Source organism: Ambystoma mexicanum, chromosome 3q (assembly GCF_040938575.1).
Source record: "Ambystoma mexicanum isolate Mex_15411 chromosome 3q, UKY_AmexF1_1, whole genome shotgun sequence".
In the NCBI taxonomy this organism is placed as follows: domain Eukaryota; kingdom Metazoa; phylum Chordata; class Amphibia; order Caudata; family Ambystomatidae; genus Ambystoma; species Ambystoma mexicanum.
In genome coordinates, this window is record NC_090926.1 from 965382721 (window position 1) to 965395971 (window position 13251).

Below are 13251 nucleotides of genomic sequence, written 5' to 3' on the forward strand. Positions count from 1 at the left end.
CACATAGGCATAATACAAACCATAAAACACACAACAGTGAGGCATGCCACCTCTGGGTTTAGTTAGTGCAAGCACATGCACGTTCAGGGTTAATCCGCTCACAGAGCGTAACAGTGTCCAAGAACTGACAAGAGCTGAGCGCCCGATTACGTTAAGGGATTCAGAACATGTGGCCTAAGTTCGCAGCACGTGGCTTAAAAAGAATAGGATCCATCATGCTGCCAAAGTTTTGCCGCACATGGCTTGAAATCAAAAGCACTCCATGCTGCCCAAGTTTTGCCGCACGTGGCTGTGCTCAAAAAGCTCTCCGTGCTGCCAAAGTTTGCCGCACGTGGCTGAAAGTAAGTTGGGTAAATAAACGCTGCGCGCGTTAGTCTTAATGCTGCATGCGAACCAAAACCGCGTTTCTTAAATACAACAGAACGCGGTTAGAGACTTAGCTTTGCCTTCAGCAGGGGACGTGATGTGGCTGGGCGGTGCCCCGTGCGCATGTCCTGTAAAGGGTTGGGACCCCCAACGCTTTCCTTTTGCTTCCATGGTCTCCCCCTGTAGCTGCGTGCCTAATTCTCCTGCGCCCTTGTTCGCCGGGAGTTTGCTGCACTTATCTGCTATGAGCGAGGGGCCGGAATGCTGGTTCCTTGGGGCGTGATCTCCGTCGGCAGGAGCTCCGGTGGATGCGCCCGTTCCGGTCGGGAGCTTAAGGACAAGCCCCGTGCCTTTGTCCTTCGCGCATGCGCGAGCCCCTCCCAGCCTGGGAGTGGAAAAGTAGTTCCCGCCCTGGAGGCTGCTGGGAATCGTGGTCCGTAGGCTTTTTCTGCCTGCAAAAAGGACAGAGAAGCCTCCTATAAGGCTGGAGGTTGTTCCTTTTGGTCTGTCTTGTTTTGGGTCCCTTTCTCCTGCTCCTGGGGCTCCTCACTGAGCCCTGATTCCCCCTTATAACACCCTGTACCCTGACACTTGATTCATGTGAGTATTTACACTCTTCAACACCCTCTCAATCTGCAGTGCTCTGCTCACTCCCCTCGCAATTCACTCAGCAGCCGCTTCCGACATGCTATCCACCTACTCCACAAGAGTTCGTTATTGATGGATCAATAAAAGGGGGAAATGAAAAATGCAGGTTCAGCGCGGTAAGAGGTGCAAACGTACCAGCTGTGGGATTAGCCCACTTAAAGGGCAGGGGGGCTTCATTGTGTGTTGGCGTGTTATAAATGCCATATCATATCACTGTTATATGCACTAGCCTGGAGAATGCCCTAATTACTTGTGTTTTAAGCTAACAACATATAGGCAATAGAGTTAAGTTACAGGTAAGTATACAAGGTTTAACATTAAATGGAGTCCCGGTGAACAGGCCTCAAACCATGCTTCTTTAGAAATATGTTCACATTTCATTAACTTGCTTAGTAGCTGCAGAGGCTGGCAGCACATTGAAAACTAAACGTTCCCAGGATGGCACAGTAGGAAGCAAACAGCGCTTTTACTTTCGAGGTCAAGTAGCAGAGCTTGTGGGTCCCGTGGAAAAACAGTGAATGCACAACCATGTTATAATGCGGTATATTATATTATGAAGCTGGTCTACTGATGGTTTCAAAATGCCCATGAAGGTTTGAAATATCCCTTAGTAGATCTCAGCCTGGGAAGAAGTTCGAAGAGTTCCTAAGATTTAACATGCAAACAGTAACTTACTAGTGGTTCAAGGCGCTGGGAGTGTCATTATCGAATGCTTTCCTCATTAGAAATTGATGGAAATAACCAGTGGTAGGAGAATAAAGATCCGCTTGTCATCTCAAATGTTTCAATGAATCGGCGCTATGATGGGGGAATTGTGGGCTGGACTGTGACGTCACATGGGTGGACAAGGGTGGTGTGGTAAGGTTTGCAGGACCCAATAATTTCAAGATAATGCATGTCCGTCTATAGGGGAATGACCCGATCCCATGTTCTAATGTTGCAATGTGTTTTGATTCTAATTAGTATGAGATAATGAAAGCTTTTATTTTTGAGGCATATCTTTGACAGTGCTTTTCATGCAATTCCGGTCTGCATTCTTTTTTAATTTTGCTTTCCCAGCTGCGACTGGGTACAGAATAAATTGTCTTACTTCTTGCCCTGTGTACACTCCTTTTTAGACTACTTTTATCATTTTTACTGGTGACTTCCCTATGCAAACCTGCTGAACAAGGGTCACCCTCTCTCTATACGACATGGACTGTGACTGGGTAGGATCTCTGCCCTCGTCCCTCATATATAACCTAAACCAAACCAGGAATAGAACATAATGTATGTCCAGGCAGCTGTAGTAAGAACACCCTCCCCCTTCTGCACCCTGTGTATCTTGTGTGAAACCCTGTTAGAGAAATTATGCAGATTTCCAAATTCCCATGACCCCTCAGTAGGGAGAATGTTTGTCCACAGTTATTTTACCGATCATCCTGAAGTCTCTTTGTGAGACTAAAAGATATGCTGCCTGTCCAGCCTAAGTGGAATCAAAGAAGTGTGCACCGTCCCTGCTAGTAAACCTATGTAGCCCTTGAGATGTCATCCATCGTCCCACTTTTTTCCTCCCAGAGCCTCTCATGATGTGGCGCATTGAGTAAGTAAGTTTAGCACTGGAAAATGGAATCTCCCATCAGAGGAAGGGAGAACATTCTAATATTATAATAGTTGAATACTAGGCATATACTCCTGAGCCCTTGTTGCCCTGCTCTTGCCTTGGTGAGAACGCAGCAGCGTGCACAAGCCGTAACAGTGCTCGCAGTCACTGGGGAGGCTCCAACTCCTACTGCGGAGCCAGGTACGCAGAGCTATTCCACCTGACTTCAAAACGGCACAGAAGCCGTTAATCCCTTGGCCAATGCCACACAAGATTGCAGTACCACTAATTGCAAACTGGCGATTGACCAGTCACAGCTGGGAACTATTGTTTGCTTGGAGAACACCAGTTGGAGAAACATTGTAAAGGGCACAATATCGAAATATCCAATCACATACTGTGAGACGAGGAAAAAGGCAATAACCTATGAGGTGGGATATTAGACAAATGGAAGCAGTATTAAAAAACCTGGTTTCAGCCACTTTTGTCACAGGCCGGACTACCGACTTGGGGAAAAAGAGAGGAGAGCAGTCCCAAGGAGAAGTTGAGGCACGTTTGAGGCACTACGAGACCATAGGAAGAGAATTTAGAGCTCCAAGAGCCTGCTGAGGGCTAGATCTCAGAACCTGACAGGAGACCAGACGCTGAGGCGAAACCCACTAAACTGAGAGAGGTTCTAGTTGTATATCATGCAAATAGTTCCATTGAAAACATTAGAGCCACAATTTAAACGTTCTAGCACATGTTGAAATCACAGGCTGAAACATAGGTAATCCTGATGCTTTTCAGACAAACTATCCTTCATCAGGAAAATCTGCCTGGACTTGTTCAAACCTAAAAATGTACTGGAATCCTAATTGTTATGGAGCATGAGGAATCCATGTCGGTTTCTGCCAGCTTCCAGTGATTTAAAGTGCATTCAGGTTGTGGGTGGAGAGGTCTGTGATGTCGACTGCATCTGAGATTGCTCAGCAGGAGCTGATGGCCATCCACTTCAAAGTTCTTGTAGGGTGTTGTGTGGGCTTGTTCGAGAATGAGGTTGCTGTGGTTTTCATGTTTGGAATCAGTAGTGCACAGTATTTGCATGGACTGATGATGGGCTGTGGATCGAGTGTGTTGAGATGGTGGTTGGCTTAGCTGAGAAGCAGAGTTTAAGGGTCCTGACACTTTCCAGGTCCTAACAGAAATTACCCTTGCTTTCATCAATGCTTTGCTTCAGACTCCTATTGAAGAGACACCCTGGGCGCTGAGAGTTAAGGGTTTGGGGCTGCCGGTCAAAAAGAGTGGGGCACGGAAGGAAGGCGAAATGAGGATCAGAAGCAAATTGGCTTGTGGACCAGGTGCTTAATCTCTCTAAAATAATGGAATATGCTGTTCCTCGCTGGCAATAGAAAGCATTAACAAATACATATGCATTTTGCGATTTGTGGCGGTTCACTTGCTGGCAGCGCTTAGTTTTGCCTTTCACAGGCATGTGGGACTTTTTTCCAACACTAGTCTCAGCTGACCTAAAAGACCAGACACTGTGGTGTCAGTCAAAAACTACTATGTTCCATATGTCTGTCTACTGCACTAGGTTTATGTCTTTTGGTTTGTCCAGCAGAATTTGTAAAACCTGTTAGCGCTGTCTGTCCTACCGTATTCTATTTTGAATGAAAGTACTAATGGTCGATTTGTGCACTTTGTTTTCAGGTGCCAGTATAAAAGCTCAAGTATGCTGTTTGGTAGAGCTGTTGGCTACCACACTGTATCAGGCCCATGCCCTCTTTTTCAGTGCACCACAGGGCGAGCTACCTGACCCATCCGTCACGTGCAGCCTTCTCTTCTCAACACTGGAAACAATCACGGGCCATGATCCAGGAGGTGAGAGATTTATACTTGAGTGCTTTTAATTAAACATTAAACTCCTTTTTGTCTCTCTGTGACCAGTTTTGTGCGAAAACTGTGACGTGTAATAGAACATAACACTGAAGTTTCTGCTAAGCTGGATGCATTTCTAGACTAGTTTCTGGGAAAGCTGCTAAACTGATATGTCTGTAAACATCAGTTTGAACTCTACAAGTAGTCGGGATTTTGTTTTTTCCCTTGAACAACTGGGATAGCAGGAGCAGCGATAGTGTAAGTTCTGTTAACATGTAAACCTGTACAGCACAGACCACCGCAATACCCAATTCTCCCAACACAGAGAATTAAGTGCAAGCAGCAGTGCCCCATTCCTGATAATGATTTGTACATTGGCGAATGTGTTCAGTGTCATGCTTCAAAATTTGTACTCGCTATTGGCGAGTTAGAATTGACTGTTGGCAAGTAAGAAATGGTGTGCTGTGTGCATAAGGAGAACTAAGGGGCCGGGTAACACTTTATGCCTGGCTAGTACAGGGTTCGAAATTGAGGTGAACTGAGAGCTATTTACCTCCTGCTTGTGGCCTTGAAGAGCCTGGTTAGCTTGATGGCAGCAGCTACCAGGAACTACATTTGGCTCCCCAGGCTAACTGATACCACAGCTATGTGGATTTAACTCTGTGCCTTTGTGACAATCTGTAATTAAGCATTAGGACACATCTATGCAACATTTAAAGCATAAGCTGTCATAAATAATGGACAAAGAGATATGTTTGCATCTTATGCGGAAGTTGGATTTGAGGAACGCTATGTACTAGCTCCTGGTTACCCCGTGGTAGCACCTGGTCACCCCGTGGTAGCACCTGGTCACCGGTTAATGCTGGGTACCCAGGAGTTGCTTTCAGCTCCTGCTTATCAAATATTAATTTTGATCCCTGCTAGTAGCTTGCCACTTGAATTTTTCACCATATGTATATAATTATGCTAGCGTATGACATAGCATAATTAAGGTTTAGGTCAAATTATCTGGGTAGTGTCTGTGTATAACATTTCTTTTTTTTGTGTAAATCTTTTTATTATTTCATAAACATACATAAACCAAACCGACATACACTTTCCTCCAATTGTTTGTCATGTCAATCAAAAGATCATCGGTGTACATAAAGTAACGGAAGACAAACCAAATCAGATCAAATCAGTTCGCCCTTCCCTTCCCTTTACTGTAACACCTCTGGTTGTCCCTATGAACTCCCTTCTCCCATTTGCCCCACATTTTCATGGCCTTCGTGGGACAACCGTGAGCTGTGTACATTCGGTGTTCCGCTGCAACACATATGTCAACATCTGCAATCCATTGGGCCAGTACCGGGCTCTCTGGTGAGCCCCATAGTTATGCAATATTGCGTTTAATCAGACCAACTGCCATGGATAGAAACAGTGTTTCCCACTTATTGGTGATGTTTTCGTCAGGGATGTCCAACAACAGTAGTTTAGGGTCCATTGGTACCTCTTTCCCCAGTGTCTGTCAGTTTATTGCATCGTTGTTGCCAGAACCTCCGAATCCGGGGGCATTCCCACAGGATGTGTATGAAAGTGCCTTCCCCCTCTTGGCATCGCAGACAGTTCAAGTTGGGAGCTCGGTCCCATCGGCGCAGTGCGACCCTGGGTTAATACACCCTATGCAATATCTTAAATTGTATCAGGTGGATTTTAGAGGCAATTGCTACCGCTCGTGGATGCAATAGGGCCAAGATCCAGTCTTCTGGGTCAATACTGCCCACATCTACTTCCCACTTCTGTTTAAGATTGGCAAGTTCCGGGGTAGCAAAGGCCGTTATAGCATTGCATAGAGTGGATGTGACTTTGTTGGGCACTCATTCTACCAAGAGATTGCGCTCTAGGGGAGTACATTGAGGCGTATCCGCAAGTGAGGGTAAGTTTCTGCGCAGTGCATGGGTGATTTGTCTGTAATGATAGTATTCTGTTTGTGGGAGTCCGTATTTCTGCTGGAGCGTCTCAAATGGGGTGAGTTTACCCTCAGTGAGAGCATCTCCGACCACTGTGATCTGGGCTTCTACCCATCGCGGCCATGTCGGCAGTTTGTTCATTTAAACCAGGTTGCTGTTGTTCCATAGGGGCTGCATCTGGGTTACCCTATGTCCCCATCCAATGTGTTTGTGTGCCTTCCTCCATACTATAGTGGTATGTGTTGCCATCATCTGTGGGGGTGGTTTAGTGAGGGGTTGATGGAGGATTGCTAATGGTGACCTACTTTGCCGCCCCAGTGTTTCAGCTCTAATGTGAGACCGCTCCTGGTTACCATGAAACATGTTGTTAACCACTGACATTGACTCGCCGGATAATATGACTGGAGGTGTGGCAGGCCTATGCCCCCTTCCCATATTGACCTCTGTAGTGTACCAAATCATATGTCCCCCACGCCCTATGAGTTTTCTAAGGAGACTGTCTATTCGGTGAAACTCTGAGTTGGGAATCCAGAGTGGTGCATTTTGGAAAATATACAAGAAGCGTGGCAATGCCAGCATTTTAAACAAGGCTGCTCTGCCCAGCATCGTCAGGGGGGGAAGCATCCAATATCGGACATCGTTGGAGAACTGGTCGGTGATCGGGTGTAGGTTACGGGAAATATACTCTGAGTGGCTAAGTAGCGGAAACATTCACGCTCAACACAGTACGGGCAGTCTGGTGGTATAGCGTGTTCTCCACCTTTTGGCCGGGAAAAGGAAAAGGACAGACTTCCCCCAGTTGACTCGCTGTCCGCTATACGCTCTAAATTGGGCCAGCATTTGCGTAACCACTGGGCAAGAGCGGGCTGCGTCACCCAGGTATTTCTCGCCCTCTCTCTTTCTCGCCCTCTCTTTCTCAACATCACCCTCGCCCTCTCTCTCTTTCTCGCCCTCTCTCTTTCTCTCTCTCTCTCGCGCTCGCCCTCGCCCTCTTTACTGTTTTTTTTGTATGGTGAACCAGCGCACCCCACCTTATGTGGAGTGCTGGGGGGTCTACAATGTGTCCCCTTTCTCACTTACATGCAACATTTGCAAGTTTACTTGAATGGCTGGTGGCAGTGGTTTTAATGTAGCTGAAACTTTGGAATCCTGTCGGACCACCAGAGACATGATTCGAATCCCTAAAGCCGGAGTAGGGTGGAGACCCTGCTCAGACGCGCCAGGTACTGAAAAATCGATGAGAGTATGTTCTCTCTAATAATGCGAAGAATACTGAGAATTGTTAGGCGTTTTATGACTGTAGCCGACATGTGTTTCGACCCAAAGCAGTCATTTTCAAAGCATGTAAGAGTTCGGGCAGGGGCACCATGCACTTGTTGGGTGGATAATCCACAGAATTAGCTAGATGAGGCCTGCCGTGCTCGTATAGGAGTCTACCGGCGGCAGTACTGAATTCAGTTTCCCTACCAGAGTGCTGGACCAATAGAGTGAAAAGAATCTGACCAGCGATATTCGTTCTTCATCTGGCTGCTGTACCAAGGTGCCAAATCCACAGAGCTGTGAGAATCTGTGAAGTAACCTTTGCTGGTAGCCTCCTCTCACGACGGTTGCTGCAAGCTCCCATCCAGTGTCCAGTTCGTCTCCAGACCAAGAATCACCAAGGCATCCACTACAAAGCTCTTCTTTTCTACTAAGGTACTGTGTGGGCTTGGGTAATGCTTACCTTAAATCTGGTGTGCATCCTGTGAGGCTGAGTGGGTGATTTGTGTGGTTGGGAGTTTGCCCATACCACTTGCCCAGACCTAATGTTGGTACGCATATAGGGTGCCTTCTCAGAAGTCCCTGAACCCTTTAACTCTGAAAGTGAACACTTCCTTATGGAAGAAGATATGCCATGGAACTTTGACTTTCCTGCAACTCGCCCTCTTTCTCGCCCTGGCCCTCGCCCTCTCTCTCTTTGTCGCCCTCTCTCTTTGTCGCCCTCTTTCTCGCCCTTTCTCGTCCAATCTTTCTCGCCCTCCCTCTTGCCCTCGCCCTCCCTCTTGCCCTCCCTCTTTCTTGCCCTCGCCCTCCCTCTTTCTCGCCCTCGCCCTCTTTCTGGCCCTCTCTCTTTCTCGCCCTCTCCCTCTTTCTCGCCCTCAGTCTCTCTTTCTTGCCCTCGCCCTCTCTCTCTTTCTTGCCCTCGCCCTCTCTCTCTTTCTTGCCCTCGCCCTCTCTCTCTTTCTTGCCCTCGCCCTCTCTCTTTCTTGCCCTCGCCCTCTCTCTTTCTTGCCCTCGCCCTCTCTTTCTTGCCCTCGCCCTCTCTCTTTCTTGCCCTCGCCCTCTCTCTTTCTTGCCCTCGCCCTCTCTCTTTCTTGCCCTCGCCCTCTCTCTTTCTTGCCCTCGCCCTCTCTCTTTCTTGCCCTCGCCCTCTCTCTTTCTTGCCCTCGCCCTCTCTCTTTCTTGCCCTCGCCCTCTCTCTTTCTTGCCCTCGCCCTCTCTCTCTTTCTTGCCCTCGCCCTCTCTCTCTTTCTTGCCCTCGCCCTCTCTCTCTTTCTTGCCCTCGCCCTCTCTCTCTTTCTTGCCCTCGCCCTATCTCTCTTTCTTGCCCTCGCCCTCTCTCTCTTTCTTGCTCTCGCCCTCTCTTTCTCTCCCTCGCCCTCTTTCTCTCCCTCGCCCTCTTTCTCTCCCTCGCCCTCTTTCTCTCCCTCGCCCTCTTTCTCTCCCTCGCCCTCTTTCTCGCCCTCGCCCTCTCTTTCTCTCCCTCGCCCTCTCTTTCTCGCCCTCGCCCTCTTTCTCGCCCTCGCCCTCTCTTTCTCGCCCTCGCCCTCTCTTTCTTGCCCTCGCCCTCTCTTTCTTGCCCTCGCCCTCTCTTTCTTGCCCTCGCCCTCTCTTTCTTGCCCTCGCCCTCTTTCTTGCCCTCGCCCTCTCTTTCTTGCCCTCGCCCTCTCTTGCCCTCGCCCTCTCTTTCTTGCCCTCGCCCTCTCTTTCTTGCCCTCGCCCTCTCTTTCTTGCCCTCGCCCTCTCTTTCTTGCCCTCGCCCTCTCTTTCTTGCCCTCGCCCTCTCTTTCTTGCCCTCGCCCTCTCTTTCTTGCCCTCTCTTTCTTGCCCTCGCCCTCTCTTTCTCGCCCTCGCCCTCTTTCTCGCCCTCACCCTCTCTTTCTCGCCCTCTTTCTCGCCCTCGCCCTCTTTCTCGCCCTCGCCCTCTTTCTCGGCCTCGCCCTCTTTCTCGCCCTCGCCCCCTCTTTCTCGCCCTCGCCCTCTTTCTCGCCCCCTCTTTCTCGCCCTGTCTCTCTTTCTCTCCCTCGCCCTGTCTCTCTTTCTCTCCCTCGCCCTGTCTCTCTTTCTCTCCCTCGCTCTCTCTTTCTCTCCCTCGCTCTCTCTTTCTCTCCCTCGCTCTCTCTTTCTCTCCCTCGCTCTCTCTTTCTCTCCCTTGCCCTCTCTTTCTCTCCCTTGCCCTCTCTTTCTCTTCCTTGCCCTCTCTCTTTCTCTTCCTTGCCCTCTCTCTTTCTCTTCCTTGCCCTCTCTCTTTCTCTCCCTTGCCCTCTCTCTTTCTCTCCCTTGCCCTCTCTTTCTCCCCCTTGCCCTCTCTTTCTCCCCCTTGCCCTCTCTTTCTCCCCCTTGCCCTCTCTTTCTCCCCCTTGCCCTCTCTTTCTCCCCCTTGCCCTCTCTTTCTCTCCCTTGCCCTCTCTCTTTCTCTCCCTTGCCCTCTCTCTTTCTCTCCCTTGCCCTCTCTCTTTCTCTCCCTTGCCCTCTCTCTTTCTCTCCCTTGCCCTCTCTTTCTCTCCCTTGCCCTCTCTTTCTCTCCCTTGCCCTCTCTTTCTCTCCCTTGCCCTCTCTCTTTCTCTCCCTCGCCCTCTCTTTCTTGCCCTCGCCCTCTCTTTCTTGCCCTCGCCCTCTTTCTTGCCCTCGCCCTCTTTCTCGCCTTCTCTCTTTCTCGCCCTCGCCCTCTTTCTCGCCATCTCTTTCTCGCCCTCGCCTTCTCTCTTTCTCGCCCTCGCCCTCTTTCTCGCCCTCGCCCTCTTTCTCGCCCTCGCCCTCTTTCTCGCCCTCGCCCTCTTTCTCGCCCTCTTTCTCGCCATCTCTTTCTCGCCCTCGCCTTCTCTCTCTTTCTCGCCCTCGCCCTCTTTCTCGCCCTCTCTTCCTCGCCCTCTTTCTTGCCCTCGCCCTCTTTCTCGCCTTCTCTCTTTCTCGCCCTCGCCCTCTTTCTCGCCATCTCTTTCTCGCCCTCGCCTTCTCTCTCTTTCTCGCCCTCGCCCTCTTTCTCGCCCTCTTTCTCGCCCTCGCCCTCTTTCTCGCCCTCTTTCTCGCCCTCTTTCTCGCCCTCGCCCTCTTTCTCGCCCTCTCTTTCTCGCCCTCTCTTTCTCGCCCTCTTTCTCGCCCTCTCTTTCTCGCCCTCTCTTTCTCGCCCTCTCTTTCTCGCCCTCTCTTTCTCGCCCTCTCTTTCTCGCCCTCTCTTTCTCGCCCTCTTTCTCGCCCTCGCCCTCTTTCTCGCCCTCGCCCTCTTTCTCGCCCTCGCCCTCTTTCTCGCCCTCGCCCTCTTTCTCGCCCTCGCCCTCTTTCTCGCCCTCTTTCTCGCCCTCGCCCTCTTTCTCGCCCTCGCCCTCTTTCTCGCCCTCGCCCTCTTTCTCGCCCTCGCCCTCTTTCTCGCCCTCTTTCTCGCCCTCGCCCTCTTTCTCGCCCTCGCCCTCTTTCTCGCCCTCGCCCTCTTTCTCGCCCTCGCCCTCTCTTTCTCGCCCTCTCTCTTTCTCGCCCTCTCTCTTTCTCGCCCTCGCCCTCTTTCTCGCCCTCTCTTTCTTGCCCTCGCCCTCTCTTTCTCGCCCTCTTTCTTGCCCTCGCCCTCTTTCTCGCCCTCGCCCTCTTTCTCGCCCTCTTTCTTGCCCTCGCCCTCTTTCTCGCCCTCGCCCTCTTTCTCGCCCTCTCTCTTTCTCGCCCTTTCTCGCCTTCTTTCTCGCCCTTTCTCTCTCGCCTCCTCCCTCTTTCTCGCCCTGTCTCTTTCTCGCCCTCTCTTTCTCGCCCTCTCTCTCTCTTGCCCCCTCTCTCTTGCGCCCTCTCTTTCTCGCTCTTTCTCGCCCTCTCTTTCTCGCCCTCGCCCTCTCTTTCTTGCCCTCGCCCTCTCTTTCTTGCCCTCGCCCTCTCTTTCTTGCCCTCGCCCTCTCTTTCTTGCCCTCGCCCTCTCTTTCTTGCCCTCGCCCTCTCTTTCTTGCCCTCGCCCTCTCTTTCTTGCCCTCGCCCTCTCTTTCTTGCCCTCGCCCTCTCTTTCTTGCCCTCGCCCTCTCTTTCTTGCCCTCGCCCTCTCTTTCTTGCCCTCGCCCTCTCTTTCTTGCCCTCGCCTTCTCTTTCTTGCCCTCGCCTTCTCTTTCTCGCCCTCGCTCTCGCCCTCTTTCTCGCCCTCTTTCTCGCCCTCGCCCTCTTTCTCACCCTCTTTCTCACCCTCGCCCTCTTTCTCACCCTCGCCCTCTTTCTCACCCTCGCCCTCTTTCTCACCCTCGCACTCTTTCTCGCCCTCTCTTTCTCGCCCTCTCTTTCTCGCTCTCGCCCTCTTTCTCGCCTCTCTTTCTCGCTCTCGCCCTCTCTTTCTCGCCCTCTTTCTCTCCCTCGCCCTCTCTTTCTCGCCCTCTTTCTCGCCCTCGCTCTCGCCCTCTCTTTCTCGCCCTCTTTCTCGCCCTCGCCCTCTCTTTCTCGCCCTCTTTCTCGCCCTCTTTCTCGCCCTCTTTCTCGCCCTCGCTCTCGCCCTCGCCCTCTTTCTCACCCTCGCACTCTTTCTCGCCCTCTCTTCCTCGCCCTCTTTCTTGCCCTCGCCCTCTTTCTCGCCTTCTCTCTTTCTCGCCCTCGCCCTCTTCCTCGCCATCTCTTTCTCTTTCTCGCCTTCTCTCTCTTTCTCGCCCTCGCCCTCTTTCTCGCCCTCTTTCTCGCCCTCGCCCTCTTTCTCGCCCTCGCCCTCTTTCTCGCCCTCTTTCTCGCCCTCGCCCTCTTTCTCGCCCTCTTTCTCGCCCTCTCTTTCTCGCCCTCTTTCTCGCCCTCTTTCTCGCCCTCGCCCTCTTTCTCGCCCTCGCCCTCTTTCTCGCCCTCGCCCTCTTTCTCGCCCTCGCCCTCTTTCTCGCCCTCTTTCTCGCCCTCGCCCTCTTTCTCGCCCTCTTTCTCGCCCTCGCCCTCTTTCTCGCCCTCTTTCTCGCCCTCGCCCTCTTTCTCGCCCTCTTTCTCGCCCTCGCCCTCTTTCTCGCCCTCGCCCTCTTTCTCGCCCTCGCCCTCTTTCTCGCCCTCGCCCTCTTTCTCGCCCTCGCCCTCTCTTTCTCGCCCTCTCTCTTTCTCGCCCTCTCTCTTTCTCGCCCTCGCCCTTTCTCGCCCTCGCCCTCTCTTTCTCGCCCTCGCCCTCTTTCTCGCCCTCGCCCTCGCCCTCTTTCTCGCCCTCGCCCTCTTTCTTGCCCTCGCCCTCTCTTTCTTGCCCTCTTTCTTGCCCTCGCCCTCTTTCTCGCCCTCGCCCTCTCTTTCTCGCCCTCGCCCTCTCTTTCTCGCCCTCTCTTTCTCGCCCTTTCTCGCCTTCTTTCTCGCCCTTTCTCTCTCGCCTCCTCCCTCTTTCTCGCCCTGTCTCTTTCTCGCCCTCTCTTTCTCGCCCTCTCTCTCTCTTGCCCCCTCTCTCTTGCGCCCTCTCTTTCTCGCTCTTTCTCGCCCTCTTTCTCGCCCTCGCCCTCTCTTTCTCGCCCTCTCTCTTTCTCGCCCTCTCTCTTTCTCGCCCTCTCTCTCTTTCTCGCCCTCTCTCTTTCTCGCCCTCTTTCTCGCCCTCTCTCTCTTTCTCGCCCTCTCTCTTTCTCGCCCTCTCTCTTTCTCGCCCTCTTTCTCGCCCTCTCTCTTTCTCGCCCTCTCTCT

At 51.7% G+C, this 13251-nt stretch overlaps 2 protein-coding genes across 4 annotated transcripts in view; one reads left to right on the forward strand and one right to left on the reverse strand.

The window, feature by feature from the left end:
* Positions 1-13251, forward strand: part of COG1 (component of oligomeric golgi complex 1) — a 311531-nt gene that overhangs the window by 82875 nt on the left and 215405 nt on the right. For all 3 annotated transcript variants that reach the window (XM_069655104.1, XM_069655102.1, XM_069655103.1), the window contains exon 4: positions 4289-4459. In XM_069655104.1, coding sequence (XP_069511205.1) covers positions 4289-4459 — 171 coding nt within the window. The remainder of the gene's footprint in view (positions 1-4288; positions 4460-13251) is intronic.
* Positions 5111-12235, reverse strand: LOC138582652 (RNA-binding protein 25-like). The gene is made up of 3 exons (XM_069654118.1): positions 11186-12235; positions 10520-10657; positions 5111-5134 (listed from the first exon to the last, which is right to left on the reverse strand). The coding sequence occupies exons 1-3, from the start codon at positions 12233-12235 to the stop codon at positions 5111-5113; spliced, it is 1212 nt and encodes a 403-aa protein (XP_069510219.1).